The sequence below is a fragment of the Lates calcarifer genome, linkage group LG10 (assembly GCF_001640805.2).
Source record: "Lates calcarifer isolate ASB-BC8 linkage group LG10, TLL_Latcal_v3, whole genome shotgun sequence".
Lineage (NCBI taxonomy): Eukaryota > Metazoa > Chordata > Actinopteri > Centropomidae > Lates > Lates calcarifer.
The window spans coordinates 4,352,245-4,377,366 of NC_066842.1; the positions used below are offsets into that span (position 1 = coordinate 4,352,245).

Sequence of the window (25,122 nt, forward strand, 5' to 3'; positions counted from 1 at the left end):
CCCCGTGTTTAATGTCTTAATGCTAAGCTAAACTAGCCTGCCTTTAGCTTCATATTTAGCATACAGACTCATTGAACCTCCTGTGGCACAAGTAAGAAAACTTCATTAAAAATCACACTGAAAAATACAATTAAAAATCTAGCCTTGGAGCAGAGTCTTACTCAACAATATGTGTTGCACCACATATGTTTAGACAAAGAAAGTAATGTGATATTGTTGTTTACTAAGTGTGTGTGTTTTGTGCAGGCTTGAACACACACCATTTCCCATAATCCTTAGACCACAGTGGGCTAAACATCACGCCTTGACAATGGAGGTGAGTCCATGAGTGGGTTGAGGCTGTAGTCAGCACAGACATATCAACAGGTAGATTTAGGAAGAGAGTGGAGCTGTAGTATTTTAAGTAATTGTTTAATTTTGTTAAAATAATTATAGGAGCTGCTGTAGTGTGTCTTGGATATGGAGACTAAACCCCAGAAGCATGTGTATTTTTTCTGAGATTGATCAATGAAAACTGTGTTAGGCTAGTGGAATTAGAGCTAGAAGGAAACATCAGGACTTCAGTTCTCTATAAGTGTATTTTCCAAGATGGCGAACTATTCCTCTAAATAACTGCTAAGGATTACCTTCACACATTGCAATGCTTCTCTAAAAGTGCCGTCATGACCACTCTCCCGATGCTTTTACCAGGAAATGAGGTAAAATTTGTGAGGAAATTAGCTGTTTACATTCAGTTTTAAGCTAAAGCTAATATTTATTGACTCTATACAGTGTAGCAGGCCCTTATGTGCACATGGGAGTGCGTGTGGAGCCGCCCCCTTCACATAATCACATGGTAATTATTCACTCAAGAATACGTAGAGATATTAACTGCAGCAACCCAGACCAGCTGAGTCTTGCTCGTAATGGGAAACAGCCGACTGCCGTTTATATTTTCATTTTCCTTCCTCGTTTTTAAAGCTCCCAATTTTTCCATAAGGTAGTCATTTCCAAGGCTGATGTGAAACCAGACACCCAGGAGCACTCATGGTGAAGGGCCAGAAACAACATAAGGCCGGCCCGACATCCTCTCACCTTCCCCAATCCCCCATTTCGTCTTGTGTGACTGTTCCTGGGAAGGTAAACACCCTTTCACTGTGTCAGAAATGGGATTTCATTCTGCTGCCACGGCAGTTCCTTCAGCTGGCCCTCTTTTCTGTCCCTCCCTCTCTTTCTTCTCCTCCCCTCACTCCCCTTTGCTGCCACATCTGGAACCCAGCCCCTCATTTATTTATGTGGTCTGTGTTGTTTCTTTTCTTATTTTATTTTTTTTAATAGTCTTATTTAAAAGTCCTTTACCTTGTCTTGCTGGCAGTTTCTCCCCATCTGATGAGGTCTGCAATTACATCTCACCATAACTGGTCACTCTGCAATTACATGCTCCACCACAGAATCCCCCCCCTTCTCTGAACAGCACCACTGCTCATATGGCAGACCGAAATAGAATAGTTTCATGTCTGTTTGGATGGCGGCCCAGCTGAAACTATGCTCCGCCGCTTGACTGACAGTGGGATGTGGGCTTTTTCTCCCCAAGAAAAACCTTTAAGGCCGGTCACGTTTAGACTCTGAGCAGTCTCACTCCAGCAGGCTTCGGTGGTGGCTGGCCCAGCTGGGCTCCAAGAGGGGAAACAGGGCAAGACAGAGACAAAGTTAGAGTGAGTGAAAGAGAGGACAGAGACAGACAGTCTGCAGGGAAGACGGCAAGAACCACGAGCTGAAACTATGAACCCTCCTGGGAACACTTCATCTTTTAGTCGCTGACCAAGAGAATGGGTAAGTCTGGCAACCACTTGAGTCTTATCTCAACTTCTGGGAAACATGAAATGATGCTGTGAGGAACTTTGAGACTTAGATAACAACCATAACTCAGTAGTGCAGCATGTAGAACTGTATTTAAATATTTTAAAGGTAGTACAGAATATCCTTGTCAAATCCTCCAAACCTCTTCAATAGCAATGCAGTTGTCAACTTGTTCAGGGGCTGACAGACATTACAACAGTGTATTCCCCAGTTGGCGATGCAGTTGTGATATCGTGCTGAGTGCTTGCAGCGATTTCAAACTCCCGCATTTAAATGGGTGGTGACTAAACTGATGTCAAAGCCCCCTTTTTCTCATGAAAGTGTTCTTGACCAATGTCCAACTCTGCTTTTTTGAATCACATAAACCTTTAACCGTAGCATTCAAACGTGAAAGCATCTGATTTAAAAGGGGAGCAGAATTGATCATGTGGACACCTTGATTTTTGTGGCACTTAAAGGTTATACGAGCCTTTCTGGAGGCTTGATATTTTTTTAATTCAAAAGCTTTTGAGTTTTATGTTTTACTGCTATCATCCTTGTCAAAAAAGTTGAAGCATAATAAATCAAATAAACCTTATATCAGCACACAAAGTGTAACAGATTATATTCAAAAGGCTGGAGTAATCCAAATAAAAAGAAAAAGCAGTGTTGTTGATAATATTAAAATTACTGTGTGTTTATATTTATTACTGAAGTTATGCAATCCAAAAATCAGGCTAAACTGGAGGAGTGGTGTTTCTGGCAACCTCCACCAGCTTCTGAACAGACATATCTGTCTATTTAGCTGCTAAACGCTCCTACTGAGTTCACAAACTAGTTGCTAAGTTTGTCTGGTAGGTAGCGTACAGCGGGTTTACTAGAGTGTTAACACTAGAAACAGCTGCCTTCTGCTGTGATGATGAGATGATGAGATGATGAGACTGAACCAAAACAGTAAAATTATGAGCTGTGAAGCCAAAACAATGAGCTGAGAGGTGATAAAACTCTAAATCAAGCTGCTGGGAACTGCTGAGTCAGGAGATAAATATCTGTTGGAGTGACTAAGAGTGACACCTTGTAATGATACACAGTAAGGCTTTATGTTAAAAGCTTTAAGTCATGTAAAGCCTTTAGAAATTGTGCTTTTTGTGACAACAGGGTTGCACTGAAATCATACCGTACGCTACTGACTGTCTTTTACACTTAACCAGCTGAATGCACCCACTTCTGAATCACAGTATGTCACCGTTAGCATCCCCTTTGTGAGAACCTGCACTTGCTAACTGATGCTATCAAGACAAGTATGAATGGTCCTTCTGGGATGCTGCTCAGTGCTCTCAGTCGGAAAATATGTTATGTTTTTGTTCTGAGTCACAGTGGGGCTGAACACCATACTGGCTACAACTGTTTGGAGTAGGCTGATACTGGTTTGCGTGGGAGTGATGGTAGCTGAGACTCTGGAAAACAACAAAGATTACACAGTGAGGCTGATGGTAACGATGAGGACGCGGCTACCGCACGTCTTTACTACAGGCTTCTGTGTGTGTGATGTGGTTGAGGGGAGCTGTGTGTTAGAGCGTGAGAGAGGGACAATTAGAGATTTCAAGAGAGCTGTGTCATTATGTTTTTCCATACGTACTCAGCGGACAGAGATTAGACTTTTGCATGGACATATTGTGTGCGTCTATGAGTGCATTTCACTCCGTGTATGACCAATCTCAGTGTCCATCACCCTTCAAGCTGTGACTGACATCACCTGTGTGCTCAGAGTAAATGTGCGAGTAGAAAAGGCGGCAACTAAACAATTATATGACAAACAACAATACACAGGCCTGGTTAGTTGGTTAGTTATATATATACATATGTAGGAACGTCTTCCTTTTCCTGTTTTGGTCCATACTGAAGTATTCCATGTTATTTTGTTAAGACATTCATGTTCCCCAGATGATGAATTCTACAGACTTGAGGTCCATGTTTTCATTTTTCAGCAACGTGACTTGACAACTGTGTATGGATTGCTGTGAAATTTGGTGGAGATATTCAAGTGACTTTTCCCTTAGCGCCATCAGCAGGTTAACATTTTAAAGGACCAGTGTGTAAGATTTAGGGGGATCTACTAGCAGAGAGGCAGTGTAGTATTTATGATGATGTTTTTATTGAAATAGTTTCACCTAAAACTACTTATTGAGTTCTCATTAGCCCAGTATGAGTCCTTTATAACTACACAGGCAGCAGGTCCTCTTCTACAGAGCCTGCAGTGCTGAGATGCCATGTTTCCACAGTAGCCCAGTTACTGGCTCTAGAGAGGGCCTTTCAGAGTCTGCAGGATCACTCTGCACCTGCTCGCTTTTCAGTGGAACATTCCTCATCGAGTTCAAAGTATCAACGAGGCATTTTTTGAATCTTTGAGGAGTGGTGAATGCTGGGACTAGACCTCTGAGAACTTGTGGTACATAAAAGAAAACACAGGAAATGCATGAAGAAGCAGCTGAACCTTCTTCAGTGTCTTGCTCTGTTCTTGCATTTGTAATTGGCGCCTTACGCACCAGCGAATCTGACATTGGATTACCTCACACAAGTTTCAGAACGTGACTGTTACCGTTTAGGTATAATAATAACCTATATGTGTGGTTGCTGCTTTTATCATTCCCAGAAGCAAATTATAGCTTGGCATCACTTGTCTTCAGTTAAAAGTATTAGAAAGAGAGGTCCGTCCTTCATACTGGTTTTCACGGTTCATTTAACATCAGCTTATGACAAGCTACGACAACTGCTTCCCTTAAACATCTGTTTAGCACTTCTGTCTAATAATACATGACTGGTTGCCTGCCGGGTGAACAGCTGAGGAGGGTGTGGCGTGGTTAACACGAACCGCTTGTGCAGGTGTGGCCCTCACTGTGCTGTCACACTGTTTAATTAGGTTTTCTCTCCACGGGCGGGGAATCTCGGGGTTTCCGCTGTAAAAAATGAGTCTCTCTTTAGTCTCATCCACGCGGTCATTGTCTCGAGACATTAAGAAGAGAGCGTCTTGGCAACACAATCTGATGAGCAGTGACTATCACTAAGGGTGTAACTGAACTTTGTGACCACAGCTAAAGCTGGAAACACAAAGCTGCACTTGGCTCCACACAAGACTGGTTTTTGATGGAACAAGTGCCAAAGCATTGTGCACTCAAACTATCCTGGTTACACTGATCTGGCTTTATCCTCAACATGAGAACTTATGTCATCCATCAAAGACTGTCATGCTCATCCAGAGTATTTGCTCCCATAACAGATTTCTTATAATCGCTGACAACAAGTTGATTCACGTTCAAGGAGTGTACAAGGTGAAGATCTCACTCTTGGAGCCAGACCTGGCCAAATGTCTGTCACTCTCCATTAGCAGCTTCTTTCTTCTGGATGAGGTAGTTTCTTTCTTTCTTTGTTGCTATTTTTCCATCCCTCCTCACTGTGCCTGTGTGGCCTTGCTGGAGTCAGGACCGGGTCATTTTGGTTCTCCTCCCACAAGTCTGGTGTTCTGGTGTTCCCCAGAAGTTATTTCTCACACAGCTCGGCCTGTCTTCTCACTGTTTCGATCCAGACGCCCACTGTTGCATTTTCTTCAGGGACACAGCAGCATTACAGCTCTTTTCTTTGGATTATTGTCCCTATATTTTGTTTTCCAACAGATGGAAATATATAATTTGTTACCTGTTAATTAGTCAAATATATAATATGATAACTACATACCAAATACAATCATATAAGTCCACAGAAAGTGGATTAAGGAGAAGGCGTTTCAAGCTGTAAACGCTCAAAGGGACTCTCAAGTGTGCAAAAAAAAAAAAAAAAAAGACTCTCTTCAATGTGTTGAAGTGTCCTTGAGCCAGACATTGAACCCTAGCTGGTCTCTTTCATTCCTGTGCTTCTTATCAGAGCTTTGAATAACAGAGATTCAGGCCAGGCCATTCTGTGACTAATCACTAAACACATTTCTGCACTTGCATGGCTGCAGCAACACCAGCGGCTCTGATGGCCTCCCTCAAGTTGCTGACCTTTGACCCCAGCAGAGAACAGACAACATCTTCCTCTGCATGGAGCCAGCTGCCTGTCTCCAACATTAATCACAGAGGCAGTTTTTATGGCTTTCAGACAACTATGATCAAAGAAAGTTGATCTCCTGCTGTTGTTTTAAACATTTATTCATCCAAGGAATCAGATGTAATCATATAAATATCAAACATAACTGAATCAGCAAGCTTTTATGCATAAGTATGGACCCTCTTCACTTACACAGCACATAACATAACAGTGGACCACAACAGGAAGCAGCACCCATGAATCTCATGAGAAAGCCCCACTTTAATCTTTCTTACATCATGAGATATAGACGCTGCACGTGCGTCACGTGTACATTTTTGACGCTGCTTTATCGTGGGTAATGGTGACTGTTGACACATCACCGCAGCAGCGTTCATGACTCAGTGGTGGCGCTCTCTCTTTGGAGTGGGGACTCAATTAGGAGAGTGCAGGTATAAATTTTTGCGTAGGTGGGCCCAATATGGCAGCCACTCTGGGGCCCAAGGCTGGGAGATAAATCAATATCAGACTGGTTGAATTAGAGCGTCAGCGTGGAGCTTCTCTTGCGTTGACCTCTTTTTCTCTGCTCTCTTCTTCCCATCTCCATCTGTTAATTGGAGGAAGGTTATGGCTTTCTGGGCTTCAGTGTGTTTATCTGTCTTCTCTGCGATCGTCATCAACCGCATTCGCTCTGTGGCCCTTGTTATGGTTCACTGGGGAGATCATGAGAGGAAATGGAGGCTTCAGTACTTCTGCGCGTCTGTTTGCTGTGTGATTCACAGAAGATAGAGAGGTCACCACTCCCTCCTCCTTGCAAATACATCTTGATGCTGCTGAGAGCACCTCAGGGAGTCTTGAGGAGTTACTGCCCCGTCTCTCTAGTGGTGTCACTTTCTGTTTGGGTAACCTCCGCACTCTTACTACTACTGTCTACTTGTGGCTCATACGCCTTCCAAGCATTTTAATTGAAATTTTTGAAGATCATTATGATCTCTTAATTGTTAATTTTCAGTCCAATGTATGGGTTCAAATTTATAGAATATAAGTCCTACATAACGTGTTTAAAAAATGACTAAACAGCTGTTTATAACTGGAGCTGCAACTAATGAAGCTTTTCATTATTCATTCATTTGCTTTTCATTTGATTTTCTTGTTACAAAATACTGAAGGGACGTCTTCCAATTCTCTGACCAACACTCCAAACCCCCAAAATATCCAGTTTACAATGATATACAACAGAGGAAAGCATCAAATCCTCACATTTGAGAGGGTGAATCAGGAGAAAGGAGGGCATTTTTGCAAGAAAAGTGACTTAAACAATCCCTCAGTTATCAAAATTTTCTGTGGCTGACTGATTACTTTTACATGTATCTTTTATTTCTTTGTGTAATTGTAAATACACCATTTTGGGGTTTTTACTCTCACTGCAAATTCCTTTTTTTTTTATTTCAACACGTGCAAATAACCTCAATGAAACTAATGTTCTGTAAAACCAAGGCTCCATGACAGTAATAGTTTTATCACAGTAGGTGTTACACCTTTTAAATGACTCATATCTCATTTTAAAATCACACTTTTTGAGTGTTTATTTCTAAGAATATTCTGTATATCTCAAATGAGACATGGCAGACTGTTTTCCAGACCTAATTGCCCAGAAAATTCTCACATGTTTACTTTTTGTGCCTGGAGTGGAGAAAATAGCACAGAAATGGCTTTTTGAAGTGTCACATGTGCTCGGTGGGCACATATGGAGCTTTTCTTGCATACCTTGCCATTTTTGCAGCCGATATTTACTTATCACATTGACCCCATGTGTGTGCCATTTCTCCCGTGCCTTTGGTTCAGTGGTGGAATAACAGTCGAAGGAAAACTCCTTGAAAAATTCCGCCCTGCCCTGAAGTGCTGCCTGTGTTCCTCGGCTCAGATCTGGGGAGTGGACGTATCCTCCACCCCTGATTCTTACTCTTCCCTTCTCCCCCAAACCCACACACACACACACACACACACACACACACACACACGGACCCAACCCACCTAATTTACTCCCACCTCCTAATGTCAAACAGCTGTAGAGTTGACTTGCAAGGAATTGTTGCTATTACGCCCTCCTCCCCTCCCTATCTGTTCTCTTTTACTCAGCCATTTTGTATGTGGCATTCACTGGCCGAAAACACAGTGTTTAAACCGTGTATCCATCCAAGGTTTATTTATGATCCAGGCGCTGGATATGAGGTCATGAATTTACATCCTTAGGTGCCCGTGGCTGGAGATGGATAGACAGACAGCTGGCTATAAATTGCACGTATGGATCGTGCTTGACTCCTGTGTTTTGTAGTTGCCTGGTCTTTGTGACATGTAGAGCTGGGCTGTAACTGGGCCAATGCCATTTCCAAGGCACTCCATCTAACTGAAGGAGCTCCGTGACATAAATGCCAGTGAGGTCATTCTCCACTTGACTTGACAGGAGAAGATCAGGCAATGATGCTGAGGGTTGAGAGTTCCTGCTGCTGTCGGGAATCTGCTTCAAAGGATTGCTTTGGCCACATGCCTGATGTCCAACCTGGAAGCTGATGACACACATTTCTCAAGAATTTATCACTAACTTTAAAATTTGGCCACAATGTTGAAGACAGTCCTGAAAAAGCAATGAACCTGCCATGTATTTAGATAGCTGAAGATACTTTCCTGCAGCTGCTGTTATTTCTCAAGTGTGTATCAGAGTATTAAGATAATTTATTTTAGAAAAGAGACAAAAACTGTGAAAACCATACGTCTGCTCAGTTTGGTCCCTGCACAGTACATTTTAGTCAACTTAAAGAATAATTTAACCTGCATTAAAACCTCAATAATCAGGTATATTTTTGACAGACTTTGTAGACCGTTACATTATGTTATAAAGAAGTTGAAAGTTTCACCAAACCAGATTGTTTAAAAGGTTGTTTTTATGTAGTGTCCTCATTTAGCAAGCTGACATCTTGCTGTTTTATTGAGAACTCATGCTGAGTCCAAGTCAATACTACTGAGAGTTGGGGTAAACCTAGCATCAGAAGAGAATGTTAATATTAGATGTTTCGGCAAATCCCCAGATTATGTTCAATGCCAAAAGGATTTTAGCTTTCTGGAATATTTACATATGGGAGGAGGAGTCATGGTTATGGCAAATAAAATATGGTTTTGATATGGTTAGGGTTCGGCAACAGTTAAGGATCGTGGTTATGAGTAATAAAAACACAACCCTTAATTGCAGGTCTGTGAATAGAGGCAAAGTCCAGTCCTCAATACATTAAAGTCTGATGTGATAAACTTATGTCTGTGGTTAGAAACCTTCATAAAGTGTTTACACGTCACAATACCAGGTTTTCATGGTGTTTAGCATCATCTTAACCAAGGTACTTGTGAGCACCAGCAAGTCCTGGCCTGCCGTATTTGTTCCTCTGTGTTGTACAATCTATGTGTAATTTAAATGCATGGAAATTGCTCTCATGATATTTCTGTATGTAGTCGTCCAGGGGGAGCTAAGTGTTGCCAGGTTTGACAAAATGCAGTATATTATGTTTTCCTCAAATCCTCTGGCACGTTTTTAGAGACACCAGCCACATATCTCATGACACTGCGGTCGTATTTAGTGTTGCATTCGGGATCAGTTTTTAGTTTGGTATTCTGCTTAAACTTAAACTTGGTTTTGACAAAGGCCCAGTGAGTCAAACCACAGGTTTTCAAATTGATGCACTTCTGTCTCCTGGTTTTAACCTCAGTGTTTGTTGATACTCTCTGGGCTCCAAGATGACTCAGCTGATGTTTCATAGGAGAGAAGTGGTTTCTACTTTTGTTACTTGGAGCTGGCGGCTGCACGTCTCTGATTTGGTTTTCCCCTCTCTTTTGCCACGAGCGCTGTATCTCAGCCAATCATATTCTGATTCTGAAGTGGGTGTGGTTAGAGTTAAGTCATACATGACAACACCCATCAATCTTGTTATTTTGAATAGCACACTGGGTTATAACTTACTGACTTTTCAGATTTTCAGTCCCACTTCTGCAGTCATGTCTTTGTTTCTAACCGCCGCTGCACCAAAGTGAAGTGAAACAAAGTATAAAAGGAGGTCTTACGAGACCAGACAGAATCTGTCTGAGTATAAATGAGGACTAAACACACTTGCTGTATATGAAGTGTGGAGCTGCAGGGTGATGACAGAGTACTTTGTTAGCAACATGTGTCAAGTTGCTCCAAATGATTATAGTCATATACCCTACTTTTACCTGACCGTGCTGTAAGCCTGTCTCCAATTATGTCAGTCTGACTCCCTATTAGCCATGTGCTGTGTGTGTGCCTCTCTACAGGCCTTACTCATTCATTATTAAGCAGCTCCTAGTGTTTTGCTGGCCGTCACCGCTCCGGTGTCAGGTACCCACACGATCCCCTTCACTGAACCAGGCTGTGTTAGTTCCAGTCTCTGTGACCTGTTGGAGCTGCTCCTGAAGCAACTGAGCTCCACTCCAAAACCTTTTGTTAGCTCTGGATGTTGTCTCTTCCCCCGGCTGATTTCCCCGTTATTTATTCAGCTAACTGTCGATGGAGCTGGGAAGCTTAAAATGCATTTGGATATTTCTCTTGGCGTGACGTTGGAGCTATTTGAGCTTTCAGGAGGTATGGTGCTGCTATCATCTTTTTATTTTTTCTTGAAATGAGAATTACGGGTACTTTTATAGCTGGCCATAAAGTACCAAGATGACAGTGTGTTCACTTTAGCAGGCTTGTGGTAAAGCAGTTTAGTTATTTATGTAGCTGAATTTCATCTTTTTTTTGGGGGGGGGGGGTGTGTGTGTCCCAGGCTGCTTTGGTGTGTGAAGAATGAGCTGGTGTGATTACTTCTGCCTTGAAGTGTAACTGCTATCAGTTGTAGTGATCTGTCCTCTTTTATTAGTGTGACATTTAACAGGGTGCCTGATCTTAGACCAGGTCTTGTGTGTGTACATGTGTGCAACTTGACCCCGTCTGATCTCATCTCCAAAAGCGATGCAGGTTGCCTGGAAACCCCATGAGGGCAGAGCATTCAGCTTCCATATTATTATACCAAAGGAAAGAATGCTCCCAGACCTAAATAGATTGCACAGTTTTTGGCCTTACAAGGGAATCTTCTCATTTAATCCAGTCAGGAGTGCACTGGGGAAGGACTTGAAGTTTTCATATCCCAAACTGGTGCACACACAGGCTACAGGGTAATTAAGGCCGGCAAGCAAAAACCAAAATTGGCCTAATTTCTAGCGAACAACTTTATAGAGTGCTTTTACTGTATGCACTACTAAGAATATGTGTGTGTGATGTTAAGATAGACAAAGCATTGTACTGTATGCTATTGTTATCATGTTGGGACTGTAACTACTGGTGGAATTTTAAGCTACACAAATGATAGAGTTAGTTTTTCAGTTGATCATTTGATTTTGTATCCGAGCAGGCGGCCTATTAACACCAGGAGAGATCGCTTATACAAAATTCTCTAGGCCAACACTTTCATGGTCTATTTTATATAATTTAAACCTACAGATAATGACAGGTTCATACCCACAATGATAAATGATAAAAACACACCTAGCAAAATCAAAAACTGGGGTGAGCAGTGAGATGGACCCGCAGTATCCTGAAAGGAAAAAAAGTTTACTAAAGGACTGGTAGAAAATGAACAGGCTAAAAGACCAAGAGAGAGTAAAGGTTTGCTCACACCCTGTTAGCAAAGATTAAAAATACTTTAGAAAACAAACAACACCTCTCTCTGGCCACTCATCTGTCCAGCAACACTCAAGCTCACTGCCTGTACATGTGCTTTCTCTAATTAGCACTAATTAGAAAAGTGTTTGCAGGTGAGCTACCAAGGCCAGAGAGGGAGAGGGGACAGGGGCTGTGTGTCATCAACAAGGTTGAATTCAAGAACCTTCAGACTATCACACTTGGCTGACTGCTGCTTGAAAAAGTAATAAAACTTTTGTTTTGTAAAGAAAGTGAGATGTTCCTGGTTGCGCCTTGAGACCCACTGTACATCCTGGGTAACAGTGGATGGGTACAGTATGTGGTTCAGCTGTCAGGTACACTGCTGGGGGGAGCATTTCACATGTCAAGCAAGTCCATCTTCTCTGTAGAGGCAGGTGACAGATGCTGAATGATAAGTGGCTCTCTCCTCCCCCCAAATGGATTTTTAAAGTCAGAAAGACTAAAATGATCCATTAAGGAGGCATTCGAATACTTTCTCAGTGCCCCCATCATCGCTTTCCACCACTTTTCAACACTTTCATCTCACAAAACTATCAGTAGTAGAACTATTTCAGCCACACAGAAACTTTTTGTAACCATCTTTCCAGTTATACCATACTGTTCAAATCTTAATCCACACAGTAAACTGTTGAAAAGATACTGGAAAGATGACTCATATTGACCATTTGACAATATATTTTATACAGCACACCAGAGTCTCTTTTATTCCTGTAGCCACTGAAACCTAGATTTGAATTTTATTTGGCTCTATATTGGCTTGGATCTTCATTTTCCACTTTATCCCCAGCTCCTCCTGTCCACACGTCAGTGTCCTTGAGCAGGACACTGAATCCCAATCACTCCGGATGGTTAGGGCAAGCACTTTTCATGGTAGGATGGTATTCACCGCATGGTAGTGTGCTGCCAACGGTGTGTGTCTGTGTGTGTATGTGAATGAGAGGCAAATTATAAAGCTTTGGATAAAATACCACACAATTGCAGTCCAAAGCAGTCTATAATTATATTTGTTGTTAGCTGTCATCTGGGCATTCTTGAGATCTATGAGTTTTAATGGCTGTTTGCAAACCAGATTTTCCGCTGGATAAGAAAGCTGAAGTAGCAGTCTGATTTCGCTTTTGTGTAGGAAGCTTTAGTGTCTAAGCATGTCATTTAAAGATGTTGGTGTTGGACTAAAATTGGACCAAACCAGGTGGAATTAAACAGAGGTTAGCCCAAATGATTGTTGAGTGGGTTAAAAATGTTCACATCAGGGTCTTGGGCCTGGATTTTAATACACTTGACTCCCAAGTCCAGTCCTTTAGGGTCAACACTGCGTACTGAACCCTTTCCCTGGTCTGTATTTGAAAGTGTAGAAAGTTAGGTGCATACCACCACCTAAGCTGTACTCTGGCATGGAACAACATTACTACTGTAAAAGCTGACCAGCAGGTAATCGTTCTCAAGCAATCCAAAGACATAAAGTATATTTTTGCGAAATGAACAATGGTCCCAAGTTTTGAAGTGGGTATGTTGCAGTTATGTGGTCAGCATCTTAGATACCAAAGCCACCAGCAACATCTTACTACATATTCAGTGGACAATGGCATGTCTTATTGTGGTGTTAAGAACTGCAGTCTGTCAGTCCAAAAAAAACCTGACCCTGGACCCTCTTAAAAGCAAAAACCTCTCATGCTGAAGAAATATTTTCCTGTTACAAAACTCTTGCCCTGAAAAAACCCATCTATTTGGAGAACGGTTAATGTAACAGGAGTGTTTGTACAGTCCTATGTTGTTACCTGCTTTACCCACAATCCATCTCCCACATTCCCCCTTGTCATTTTCTCGTCTTCTCTTTCCCAAACACTGTACAGCCACTTTTTGTAGTAAAAATATATAGAAACAGGAACGGTGCTTCCTCTCCATCCGCCTACATATTTATTCCTGACATCACGGTGTGTCACACTCAAACCTGTGACGCTCCTGAACCCCCTGTCACCATCACCCTGAGACATGTCAAGACATTGACACTGTATTTCTATCATTAGCCACACAGCTATAGGATATGGTTTTGTGTGTCTTTTCAAGGTAAAAATTATGATTCAGTGTCTCTAGAAGAACCACGACAGCCATCGGTGATGATGCAGACTGAGTCAAAATACAGTTCTGTACATATTCTGCTTTGTGCATTGCATACATCCTTGCATGCAAAGAAAACACAGTGATTGGGAGAATCTGGAGCTAACTATGGGAGCTGTCAGTGTTTTCTGTGGTGGTTCCCACTGTGTTTGACTTCGGTGTCAGAAATGACTGAGGAGAAATCTGAAGGATGTATTATTTTGACAGACCTCTGGAAGACCTGGATGTGGGCAGAGTGAAATGCTAAAAAGGTTGTGCAGCTGCTATTTTAATGCAGCTCATTTCAAAAGTCCTTGTGAGTACATGGGGACAAACATATCAAATATCAAGTTTTGACATATACCGTCGGTCAAAAGTTTTACAACACCCCGTATTTCTTGCTGCAGTTTAAGTCCAGTGTAAAACCAAAAAAATATCATATAAAAACGCCTTTTTCAAGGATCAAGTGATGTTAAACTAGAGCTTTTTGCAAGAATGGAAGTAAATGAAGCACTTGAAACAATTTCTACAGGTGCCTCAACTTTTGTCAAATACTGTCTCTGCAAAGGCAGTGTTGGAAGTGATTGTATTACTACACTCACTGAGGTATTATCTGGTCAATACAGTAACTAAGGAAACCAAACAAGTTGGTTAGGAATTCATCATAAAACCCAAAACATTAGAGGAACACAACAAGATGGTGGCTTCATGTGATGGAAGACCAGAACCCTGTGGAGTCGGTTACAATGGAACCTAATTGCAAAACAATTTTACTGTTAATGTATTAATTTCACTTCTCAAAGCAACTGTACAGTAGAATCCACTTTGCTTCTAGACGTCTTTGTGCTCATATTTTCACCAAAGTTTGGCTGAGTGTGCACAGCTTTGGTGGTGGAGCACAGTAAACAACATGGACGCAGTGTATTATTAAGATATATTTGCAGAATGGTGAACAGAGAAGTGAATTACACAGTTGGAGAGTTGGACTTTCTTCAAATGCCAAGCAAATTTTAGGGTTTTCATCTTATATGGTTCTTAACTTTTGTGAAGCAGGTTCCATTTTTATTTTCATCAAACCGTTGTGCTGTAAATGTATACTTGGCTGGTTATCAGCCTTTGCTCTGACATTCCTAAAGGTTCTCGGTGTGTAAGTTTTATGTTCATCAGCACTGAATGAAGTCCTGGTAGCCTCAAGGTTGGTCTTGTGGCCAAAATATTTTCTCAGAAGGTCACTGAGGTCCGTGGACAGATGTGTGCAAGCAACTGCAAGGCACTGACCCTCAGTTACCTCACTAGTACTGTAGAGGAATAGTTCTTCTCTCTGATTGAACTGAACAGCTTTCAGGTGTTGATGATAAGTGTATCGCTGGGTATTGTTAGGAAAAGTTAGGTCCACTTTTACATTTGGTTTGATTAGTTTCACTTTGATATTAAAAATAGAAATACTGTCAAATCACTGTCACCTTTAAAAGAACAGAAACCCAGTTTTTCATGTGTTGGTGTAGTTTCATTGCTTATAGTTACACAAACGATAGAAACTTTTCTTTCCTGAGATGGGAAAAGTTGGGAAGATGGGAGGAGTTTGTTGACCTCACATGACATAAAAACTTAAAATGGAAAAACCCCAGAGAGACTTTATTGAGAACATATATGGGACTCAAAACACTAGTGTAAACGTTCAAATTCTCCAATTTATTAATATGATATTTATTCAACTCTGTTAGCATATTTTAGCCAAGTGTCAGCCTAGCAAAATATAACCCAAACTTAAAAATAAATTGGCCATGCCAATGTTATCTGAGGAATGCTCTACATTTAGACTCACTGAGATAATGGGCAAGAGAGCTGTTGTGTCTGGAGAGAAAAGCATGTCCTTAAATGTCTGGCTCAGTGTAGAAGAAACACATTGATGGACGATTTAAAAATGGATGTGCTTTATTAAGTTTAGGACTTTCATCCTAAACATGGGCTGTAAAATCCAGCCAACTAAGTGCATGTTAGCTCATGTTACGTTAGCTTACTTTGGACTTCATGTACCAGAGTAGCTTCAGCATTTTAATATTCCAGGAGAAACTTGAGCTGACTCACCAAACACTGAAGCAGTGGCAGTTCACAGCAGGCATTATCTGCTGCCCTGTATGGGTCTCTCTGTCCAAGTACAAGGGCCCACTTTAAGCCAGCCCACTGTGTGTGGGATGGGAATGTTGGGTCCATGGCTCAGCACAGCCTGCTTCCAGCTTGTTCCCACCCAACCACCCATGCAGTACCCATCCTGCTCTGCTTTCCTCGCCACATGACAGTTCTGTGGCGAGACTGCAACCGCTGTCTCCTCCTGTGAGCTCCAGTCTCCAGCTCAATGATAGGACCGTGGACTCGCCCGATGCAGAGCATGTCCACTGTATTTAGAGGCCAAAGGCCAGAGAAAACTTCTTTAGTAGTCGCTTTCCTCAGTCTGTGTGAGTTAGGACAGCAGCAGGAGGGGAAACATTCTGTACTTAATCGTTGGCAGTTTTGAAATAAAGCCAAACCATAAGGAGCCGGTTACACAATGAGGCACTCCTGAAACAACAAGGATATTAAACTTGGAGTACGTACCCTGACTCACTCCATCCTGAGCTCCATCACACTGATGCAACCTGGTTTTGGCCTCTCAAAATGGTGAGTGGCTTCGCTTGTTTCTCCTGTTTCTCCTCAGAGTTCGATTTCTTCTGTTTTTGTCAAACAGAACTTCATTGCCTTTGGCTCAACAATGAAGCTAAGCCACAGTGGTGTGGTACTTTGTTTTCTGCAGACCAGTTGTTGTATTCATTTGGTGGTTTTACCCAGAAATCTGCGAGAGGTATTCTGCTTCACCACAGAATATTATAAAAAACACTCTGGAAATGTATTTTTAACCAGTGATTCTGCAGCTATGGAGAGCACAGACGGTGAGGTCAACGAACAATGAAATCTTGGTGGTATATTACATTGCATGTGTTCCTTTTATTTGTGAGACTAAAACTTAGTTAAAAGTTAAAGCAACGTCAGAAAGAGGCTTAAAGGGACTTAAAAAAGATAATTCTGGTCAATTTCAAGTATTTGTAGACTTGATTTTAACTTTGAGTAGTTAGAGTAAAAATATCTGATGTAGTGGGAGTCAAAATCAAAATTGTATAGAAATCTAGTCCCCCTCATCACCTAACTTTTCTATTAACGTTCTTAAAAATGACGTGTAGAAGGTGTGCAGAACTATAGTGATTAACAAGTGACAGCTGATTGCTAGAGCTTCCTTCACCTTTCTGGACAATCACGCAAACATGGACGCCTCATGTCAACCAAAAACCATTACTAAATGTAATTAAACACAAGTTTGATGAATATAGTGTTATAATATCAATGCACAGTACCCACCCTATGTAATTATGCAACCACACTGAGTTCTGTGATTACTTGCAAGCTGTTAACGTGGGAAACACTCTTATCTAGCTGTAAAGGTTACTTCACGAGTTCCTGTCAAATATTAAGATGAGTCCAAACACTGTTGAGTAAGATTATGTTGCAGTAGTAGATGTTTCGTCACTAATTTCTTTGTGCTTTTACTTTGGTTCTTCAGTTTATAGATCTTCACACTCCTCCCAAGCTTAGTCGAGATGTTGAGCTGTACAGACAGAATATATAAAGGCCACTGAGCTCAGATGAGAAGAAATCCAGATGACTCTTGTATTAAATACAATGTTGGCGTGACTCTAACTAGGAACAGACATCACACAAAACATCTCTGGAAAACCGCAAGTGACAGAAACATGCACACAAAGACACACCATCATTTAAATCCCCCATCTACACACATGCAAGGAATAAATACAAGTGCTGCAGTAAATCTGGAACGCACACCCTAGTGATTTCCCTTACACACACAAAGTCACTGAGTGGTTGTTATTTTACCCGGCATGTGACATGAGGCTGAGACAGAGGTGTCCTTTGTTTGGCTTACCTACAACCGACGTTCTCCACGGCAACCGAATGTGGAAACCCACAGGACCACTCAGGTTTCAGCCCAAACATGAAAAGAAATGTCCACCACAGCAAGAAAATTAGCCAGGATCTCGTCAAAGCTGACCATCTGCTTAGGAAACTCATATTTCTGTAGCACTTGTAACCGTAATGCACCTGGGGATGTTTTAACTGTGGTGACTAGCAGCTCCACAAAAATACACTGTTTTATTTAAGACGTATAGAAGTCACAGCTTTAGCTTTTAATAGCTACATTACATAAAGTATTACAACATAACATAACAACACTGTCTGCACCAAGTCTAAATCATCCAGGATGCTGTGAGAGAAACACAGAGGACCTGCTGTAAACGCTAACATTTTACTGAAAACCTTTCACTCTCCTCCCTCATGCATCGTTTGCAGTCGGTGGCCACTCACGGCAGAATGATCACTTCCAGTGCAATGGTCCTTAACACGGCACTTAGAGGCACATTCTAAGTGCTCAGGACTGAATTGCTTGATTGGACAACTTATCTCCATTTGTATGATAATCCACAAAGGAGCGGAGGCACATGTAATGGAATCTGCTGGATCTGTGTCTCGTTGGCTGTGACCCTGTGCTCAATTATAGGGCCAGTATAATTCATCTACACCTCTATTGTAATAATCTAATGGTGCAATTATATCAGTACTTGTTCCTTGGTCCTATTCTACTGTATTCTAACTGCGCTGAGCGTTATGGATGTAAGGTTTTTCCTCCAACACTGGGTTTTTACTGTCAGTCTTCCAGACTTCCATGGTCCTGGCACAGTATTGGTCTAATTTCTGAGACGCTGTGATGCTCTCTCTGAAAATGGCCCTGGAGGAGCCATGCCAAGACTGCAGTTAAAGGACCCGCCTCCTCCTCTCTCCCTTTCTCTTCTTCTCTGCATCTTCCTTCTCTCTCCTTTTTTTTCCCCTTCCTTTTTCTGTCTGTATTACAACTACCTATCTCTTCACCTATTCATCTGTCTGGGTATCTCTTTATCGGAGTCAATGACTCAGTTGCTCACCCCCTCCAAGAAAACAAACCCCATCTTTTTTCCTCATCCATCATCAAATAGTTCCCTTGTTGCTCATAATTACGTAAACCCGGGGAGTTTTGGAGCAATCGAAGCAAAGACTAAAATCAGTGACTCTTCTGATGCGCCGCTGTGCCCAATCCCCTCCATCTCTGAACTCTACAAAATGGATCAGTTGTTCTGTCACCGTATCACGTCGGCTTGAATACTGCGGCACTGAAAAAAAGCAGGCCAGCATTGGATTGAAAGAGTGACGTCTTGTGTGCATCACACATCCCAGATGCTTTACTGTGAGTTCTCCTGTTTACCTCTATCGATCCCGTAACACTCTGGAAGCATTTAGTAAAAAACAGGGCCCCACGGCCGCAACCTGCTCCATGACACCTGCAGAGTGTGTATGTGTGTTTGAGTGCGTGAGAGTGAGATAGTCTCACTTTGTAACTACCTGCTAATTATACACCACAGTAAACATGAAATTTGTAACCACACCACTGCAGGATATCATTAACTAAAAGGATTAGAGTGTGGTTCAGGCAGGAGGGCATCCGTGGCTTCTCCCGATTGAAAATGGACTAATCTAAATGGGATACATCAATAAAACGGCGGAATAAAGTTGCGGGCACTTAAGAGCGTCAGCCCCTTTTGCTCAGGCTCAAAGTAGGGAAGAGAGTCACTGGCTGGCAGCCAGCCAATAAATTAGAAGATAAGAAATATTATTCCACTGGCACACCAGCGGCTTGCAGCTATTTAAAACAGGGAGGTTTATTGATAATTGAATTACTTGGAAGAAAAAAAAGACAAGACAAGAATAGAAAGCTTGGAGGCGGATCAATAAGGAGATATTGTAGTGGATAACGCTGCGGTGGCAAGCAGCACGGCCAGGAGGATGCGGAGTGTGTGCTCATATGTGTGTGATGCTGCATTCAGAAGTGTGTGTGTGTTGAGTGTTGCTGTGTAATAATGCTGCAACATATTCTCACATTTGACAGGAAAATAAGTTGATAAAGGAAGAGACCATCACATTCATGTCCTGCTGTCTTGATGTTAATGTTAAATGTGTCGTGTTTCAGGAGCTGAGCTGAAGTAAGATGGCCTCGGACAGAATGGCGACTCCTCAGAGCAGCTCGAGACAGAGCAGCTCGCTCTCTTCATCTCCAATGAGGCAAGTAGAAGCAGTATTCTGACCACAGTGGACTTTTTGAATATATCTTGACATTGCAGTACCTATTATATTTCCACTTCTTCAACTGTTAACCGGAAAAGTGTGAGTACAAAAATTCAAAATACAAATTGATTTATTCAGAAATTACAAATGCAGTCTTGGGTGAGAGGCTGCAATGATTTATCCTGAGCAATCATGTAAGTGGTCATTGATTAATACAGTAGCTCAGGTGTTTTCATAAAGATAGTTGCTGGACAAAAGCTATGAAGCACATTTTATTTAGCAGAAAAAATCCACATAAATTTTACAGGTGTTTCCCCGAGGTTAGACCTCTGCCCAGGTTGAACCTGGAAGCTATGCTGAGAATTTAACTAATGAAAATGATAAAGGTAGACGTTGTCTCACTGTAGCCCAAGGCCCTGAAAAGAAGTCATATTAAAGCTGCTGGTGAAGAGAAGAAGAGGTAAATAGTCTCCATGTTGGAAACACTTTTCTGTGGGCCCCATACGCCCCAGTACACACACGTCACATACATGTAAAAACACACAAACACACCCAAATAACATGCTGACAATAATAACCATGATAGCAAGAAATAACCCCTCCTGTTTCATCTGCAGATGGGCCCCCCAAAAACGCAGCATACTTTGGCCCCTATCTCCTTCTGATAATGCACTGTAATGGTGGCGGTGGTGTGAGAGACGCTGGTTTCATGGCAGCTCTCGCAGCAGCAGAGATTGAGGTTTACAGTGGTGACGGGGTCTAGTTGTGTCATTAGTCATCCTCGGTGGTTTTTGTGAGGAGATGATGAATCACAGAGATGTTTGGTAACAGATTACGCCGCTGTGAGGAAAGCAGGTTGTATTTGGTCTCTCAGTGGTTCATGAGTTGGAAGATATGGGCAGAAATGCACTCACACTCTCACATTTACATGAGAAGCTCAGGAATTATCAGTGATCAAAGAACTACAGCAGTGCTGAACTTATCTCACCTGCCAACGCCTGGTAAAACTACACATAAAATTCCCTCAACTGCTCTTTAGGAAGGCAGATTATTGAATCAGTACATTGGTCACTTTAGATCTTCTTCAGGGTGTTATCTCTTACTCAAATGACGAGGAACAAGACTATTTATAACTTAAGCACTTCTCTTGCACAGCTGAGTTACACTGAGAAGATACTGATCACATTGTTAGATACAACTCATGGTCAAACAGAGAACAAAGAACTGGCAAAAAACAACAGTCATACAATCATAATAACAATCTTAAATATGCTACTCAGTCAAGAATATATGGTGTGATCCTCCTTCTTAACAAAGAACTAAGGAAGGTCTGCAGGAAAGTGCTTTTTTAACTTAAAACTGGCAAACCAAAGGCGTCTTCTGCCACAAAACCTCACAGTGAGTTTACTTAAAGCAGCAGAGCAAACTACAAAAAGTGTGAGATTGTCACCATAGATGAAATTCTGACAGAAACAACCCTGCATTAAATCAATGCAAAGGGCTGTGTCGGGGGGGGGTAGACTAAAAGATTAATGTTGGTAAAGGCTTATCAGATGCCAACAGCGTACAGGTTTATAATACTAACAGACGGGCTCTCACTTTGGAAAACATTCGTGGCAGCAACGTTTTCATTTAGTCGAGTGATACTTCTCTACAAGTGACGACTTTCATGTTATACAGTCAGTTCATCCATGGTTAATGTAAAATGTTATTTTGTGCCGTTTTAAAATTGATTATTATCATGAAACTGAACTGAAACTGAGATTAAATTATCTTTACATAGTTCATCTGTATGTTGAGAAAGGTTAGGTATCGACCACCACCCCAGAAGCTTCTGGGAAAAATCACATCCTCACCTCCTTCATATCTACCTGGGGAAATATTTACTGGCTGATGTTTGATTAGAAATGTTGGTTCAACATCCCCAAACCAATATTATCGGCCTTAGCGAGGATCCTAGATCAACAAATTAGAGGCAGTCAATAGCAGGAGGTGCAAAGGTCAAAACCTTAGTGACAATGCAAACACATACACAAACACACACCCTCACACTCCCTCCCTTCCTCCCATGCACACACACATGACCTGAAAACATCTGTCCAAAACTGGATTCCACATCTGAGGTGCACATCAGCACCTGAGAGCCAAAGATTGCAACCAGAAATCCTGAAAAATCTGTCAGACACATGTGTTCGAGATGCAAAAAAAAAAAAGAGAGAGAGAAAAGTGTGCATACCAAACAATCAGAAACTGAAGTAAAACCAGAGCAGCACTGCTTCCATGCTGTCAAGCAGTCACGAACAGTTGACAGGGAGCGTAAACCTGCCAGCTGACCTAAACCGGACTCTCTGCACTGTTGAACCATCAGCTAAACAGACTCCAACGCAAGCAGGACGGATGGTCTTTAAAATATAATACCAGTTTCTCATGTTTTATTAACTTCAGGCCAAAGAAAACTCATCCAAAACTCATTGTGTGTTTTCAAACCTTCACAGCTATCAATCTTTGCATTAACTGTTGCTCCTGAATTCCAGAAAAACCTCTTGTGGAGATACACAAGTCAAAACTCTTATATCTTTGTTGTGCAAGTGCCAGATGCTGATTGCTCGTTTTTTTAAATGGGGAAAGCCTCTTCATCAGCTGCTGTGGTTGAGAATATTTCAGTGACTGATAATAAATTTGAATATATATCTTCTGACAGTTTTGTGTTTACGAATGCTTACACAGCGTCGCAGAGGATGCACAGTGAATGCCCTTGGATATCAGATCAGTAGAGCTGTCACGCTATACATAGGCAACCAGACACAGAAACAAACAGATCATCTCTTACTCGCTTTCTTTGTCTGTCTCTCATATACACACACTCATAAAACAGAAATCCTATTTGTGCTGCACATGGCAGTAAATCAGCTGATGAAAGGAGCCAAATGACTGAATTGTATTAAAATAAATTGCAAACAGAGATGGAACAAACACATGCGCTCAGCTGACAAACATCTCCACAACAGAACCAGCGCTTTGCCCAGATCAGCTTGTCTGGACACTCTAGGCTTCAGGTTACAATCTGAAAATGGCTGGCGGGGCAGGTTAACCAGGTTTCTGTGGCGTCATTTGTCGGCGTATGTGTATTTTTATGTTGCAGCTTTTGCTTGCAGCCTGTGGAGGAGCGTTGGAAAAGTATGGATTTGCTGATGTGAGGGAAAGAGACTCTGAGAGAGAAAGGGAGCGAACCCGAAGAGAGAGTCAGCTGGATGTGGTTTGAGACACAGATGAAGAGACAGAATAAATCCACAGTATAATGTCTTGCACATATGCCTGTGATAGCTGTATTTTTATGCCTAGGGTGCATGTAACCAGGCATGTGTTAAGGCAGGAGTGTGAGTCAGAGAGAAAAGGAACAAATGATGGAGAGAATTAAGTTAGAGGTGAACAGACTGAGATGGAGAGACAGAGAAACAAACTTGGTGTGTGCTGTTTTTGGTGAATCTGGCCTTGGCTGCACATTAGAGGCCGTCAGAAACATCTGGGAATCAGATGTCTGCCCCTGCTGCCAGGATTCAACTGTACCAGTCAGTCGCCACAATATCCCTTTACCATTCTATGCTACTTTGGGAGGAGCGCAGACTCGACCTTTGACCAGAAAATCAAGGCTTGCACTTCCTAAATACAAGGGTGACTTGCACATTTAGAAGCCATATGCTTTTACCATCTTCTTAGCTCATCTGTGACCTCTTAACAGAGCGAGGCAGCATTATGTAAAGAAAGGTTTCAGGGGAGCTGTGTGAAGAAGTTTAGCAATAGTCTGGTTTTTGAGCAGAAGAATGTATTAACATCCCATTCGGTCTCTTTGTATATATGCCTCCATATTTAATTCTTTTTGGGACAAGAGTGTCCTTGTTTCCTCGTGCAGTTGAAGCCAAAGCCACAGTGGTCTGGTCCTCAAAATCTCACAGCTCATTCTGCCCACATTTCCATTCACTCTGCCCCGCTGGACTGTGGTTCTGTTGTGGTATTTGAGAAAAATTTCCATTTGTTCATATGTGACATCAGGCGTTAGACTGTCAAACCAGACACAGCGAAGGCCTCCTTCCTGCAAACATTGTGCTGGATGACTTCTATATCAGAAAACTGCGAGGAGAAAACTGAACTCAACGCAGTCTGATCCAAAGCAGAAATAATAACATAAACCAACACATGTTGCTGTGGTTGTTTTTTTTCCAAATAAGCTGCTTGACTTTCCAGTAATACTGCATGCAGTTGGTGGACAATTCCAGATGTTGTTTTAAACCATTTGGTGGAGGCTTTTATCCAGAGCCCCTCACTGGGCTGTACCACGAATGCATCCATTTGTTATATGGATAGTTTTATAGAGAATCCAACCACAACCGCAGAGCCTGTCAGTCTTTTGTCCAATTTTTTGTTTCTGTTTATGAAAGACAGCAACATAAACAGGATACAGCACTTTCAATTGTGCCTAACAATAGCTCAAAATAGCCAACAAGCAGATTTTGGCAAGTAAAACAAGTTTGTTTAAGTCTAAAGGTTTGAGAAGAATAAGTATCAAGTCAATTTAAGGAGGAGTGTGGTTCAGAAAGAGGCAAAAAAATCATCTGTGACAGCTCAAAGTGTTTCATCTTGTGCAAGATATTCACATCCCAAAGCTGCATTGACTCCAATTTATGAACATACAGAGGATAAAGGAGAGGGTTGTGAAGCAAAATGACAGAACTACAATCACTGCTAAGTTTAGTTTAAGTCTGAGCTGTCACCTAAAAAATAGAGACATGGCTCCACCCTGCACAGTCGCTAGCTAGCTAAAAGCTAACCACCACAAGCTAACATTTGTGCGGTTGGTCTATTGTCTGTGGCGAATAAACAAGTACAACAGAAACCTAAAGCAAATAGAAAATTAATCTAATGTTCAGTCTGAACACACCAAACCAAATAGACAATTTGAACTGTACCCATTTATATTTTAACCAGACTGTAGCCTGTTAAAGTTTCATGAGCTGAGGTGAAGTCATGTCATCACAGTTAAATTGCTTACGCACCTAAGTAAATCACTTGATTGATTTAATCAGGGATGAACACATTTTTATTTTCAGTAGCAATCATTCTGCCTGTAGTAAAATCAGTTGATTAATTGTATCCATATCATGTCAGAAAATAGTGAATAATGCAGA

At 41.7% G+C, this 25,122-nt stretch overlaps 1 protein-coding gene across 3 annotated transcripts in view; it reads left to right on the forward strand.

Annotated features, from left to right (window-relative positions):
- Positions 1 to 1,477: 1,477 nt before the first annotated feature.
- The window catches only part of LOC108894929 (INSC spindle orientation adaptor protein), a 43,817-nt gene continuing 20,172 nt past the window's right edge, over positions 1,478 to 25,122 (forward strand). The window contains exons 1-2 of one of the 3 annotated variants that reach the window (XM_018693567.2): positions 1,478 to 1,812; positions 19,845 to 19,936. In XM_018693567.2, coding sequence (XP_018549083.1) covers positions 19,863 to 19,936 — 74 coding nt within the window. In that variant the 5' untranslated portion in view covers positions 1,478 to 1,812; positions 19,845 to 19,862. Of the gene's footprint in view, positions 1,813 to 10,379; positions 10,526 to 15,857; positions 16,397 to 19,844; positions 19,937 to 25,122 lie in introns of those variants that run through there. The other 2 variants (XM_051073350.1, XM_018693566.2) reach the window with 2 other exon arrangements.